The sequence below is a fragment of the Phytophthora parasitica genome (assembly GCF_000247585.1).
Source record: "Phytophthora parasitica INRA-310 unplaced genomic scaffold supercont2.34, whole genome shotgun sequence".
In the NCBI taxonomy this organism is placed as follows: domain Eukaryota; phylum Oomycota; class Peronosporomycetes; order Peronosporales; family Peronosporaceae; genus Phytophthora; species Phytophthora nicotianae.
Window position 1 is genome coordinate 623463 of NW_008649020.1, and position 1579 is coordinate 625041.

Here is a 1579-nt window from a genome sequence, read left to right on the forward strand (position 1 = left end):
CCATACCCTGTTGTCAAGATTACAACACCCGACACATACCAGATCGGGCTTCCACCAGGGCTCAAACTGCACGACGAGTTTCACGTATCTCGCCTACGACGCTACACGCCAGACGACTCTGCTACTCGTGACAACCGCGTTTCAGTATTGATTAAACGCGACGGCAGCCTCGGGTTACAAGTAAAACAGATTCTCAAGCATCGAGTTCGTCGCGGTGTCGACGAATACTATATTCGTTGGTATGGCAGTGCTAACAAAGATTCATGGGAACCTGCAGAATCGCTTGTCCAAGTCCGCGGGCTCATCGATGCATTCCACGATCGCGAAAAGCCATCACGGCCCAGGACTCGCTCTCAAGCGGCTCACACCACCACTACGCTGCTTTCCTAAAGGAGGGAGTGTGACAGTACACCATGGAATCCACGACTTCTTTGGCTGCTTTCTGATTTAGCGTCACACGGAGCGCACTACTCATCATGCAGCTGACATCCACGATCAACGGCCTGGAGACTCATCTCGAAGTTGTAGGCAGTTAGCTAGCTTTACATTTGCTCGTGCGCTCTCAATTCATTCTTAAACTTGCCACTTGAGGATCACCCGAGCTCGAACTCGGCAGAGTTCGTGACAACACCCTTGACATACTCCGGAATTTACATTCCATTTTTTTTTTTTTAGCAATATCCATTTACTAGGAATTGTGCTGTGGTCCCTTCATGGAGCTGTCTGATCACGTTGATAAAATCTTCTGAAAAATCGTACTCGCGCTGTACTTTGATGAAGATGGTCAATGGAACCTGTACGCAGCACAGAACATGAGAACATGAAATTAACAAATACGGGGGACTACAGATCCACTGTGGAAAACGTAATTGTGCAAGGGGTAACTGCTATCTCTGCAAACGCTGAACCTGCTAAAGTCTGGCTACGACTAGAGAGAACAGAAGCGATGAAGCCAAAATCAAGACAACAACATCAAATCGAAAACAAGTCGACAACGTACGAAACGCACTACACTCAAGCTCTTGGAAACTTCTTCGCGATCCAATGGGGAAAACCCAAGCTGGTGGCACTAGACCCACTCAAGCACTTAGCAAAGTCACAGAGGGCGATCCAGTACAATTTCAGCTCTGACCCCGCTTCATTGACTAGCCCAAATGCGGAGTTACTTGGAACGGACAGCCGAGCTTCTCAATACAACAGGCACCAATCTCCCAACAAGTGACAACTCAAAACGAAAGACGAAGTCCATAATGGACCGTCTAAATGCATGTCAACACAGGCTTCTATAGGGTAAATAAAATCACAAATAGAAGGCCAGATTTCTTTCAAAAGATACAGTTAGAGTTGTTACGATTTTTTCTACCGTTTTTAACTTTAAGTACGTTAAAATCCCTACTTTGGTTAAATACCGTTAAATACTTGATGCGCGGTTGCTGTTTTTGTAATTTCACATTTTCTTGCTCAGACGGTATTTCCGCAGCAACCGCCGAGGCTGATCGCTTCAACCTGATCGCAAGACCTCCTTGAAGCAAGCAGTTTTAAGCGCTCCGCTTAATGGAGCGGTCCACCGGAGTCTCCT

General features: G+C 46.7%; 1 protein-coding gene across 1 annotated transcript; it reads left to right on the forward strand.

The window, feature by feature from the left end:
* Positions 1–946: 946 nt before the first annotated feature.
* Positions 947–1222, forward strand: PPTG_23295 (hypothetical protein; the record flags this gene model as incomplete). Its single annotated transcript, XM_008909696.1, has 1 exon — positions 947–1222. The coding sequence occupies one exon, from the start codon at positions 947–949 to the stop codon at positions 1220–1222; it is 276 nt and encodes a 91-aa protein (XP_008907944.1).
* Between the last annotated feature and the right edge of the window lie 357 nt (positions 1223–1579).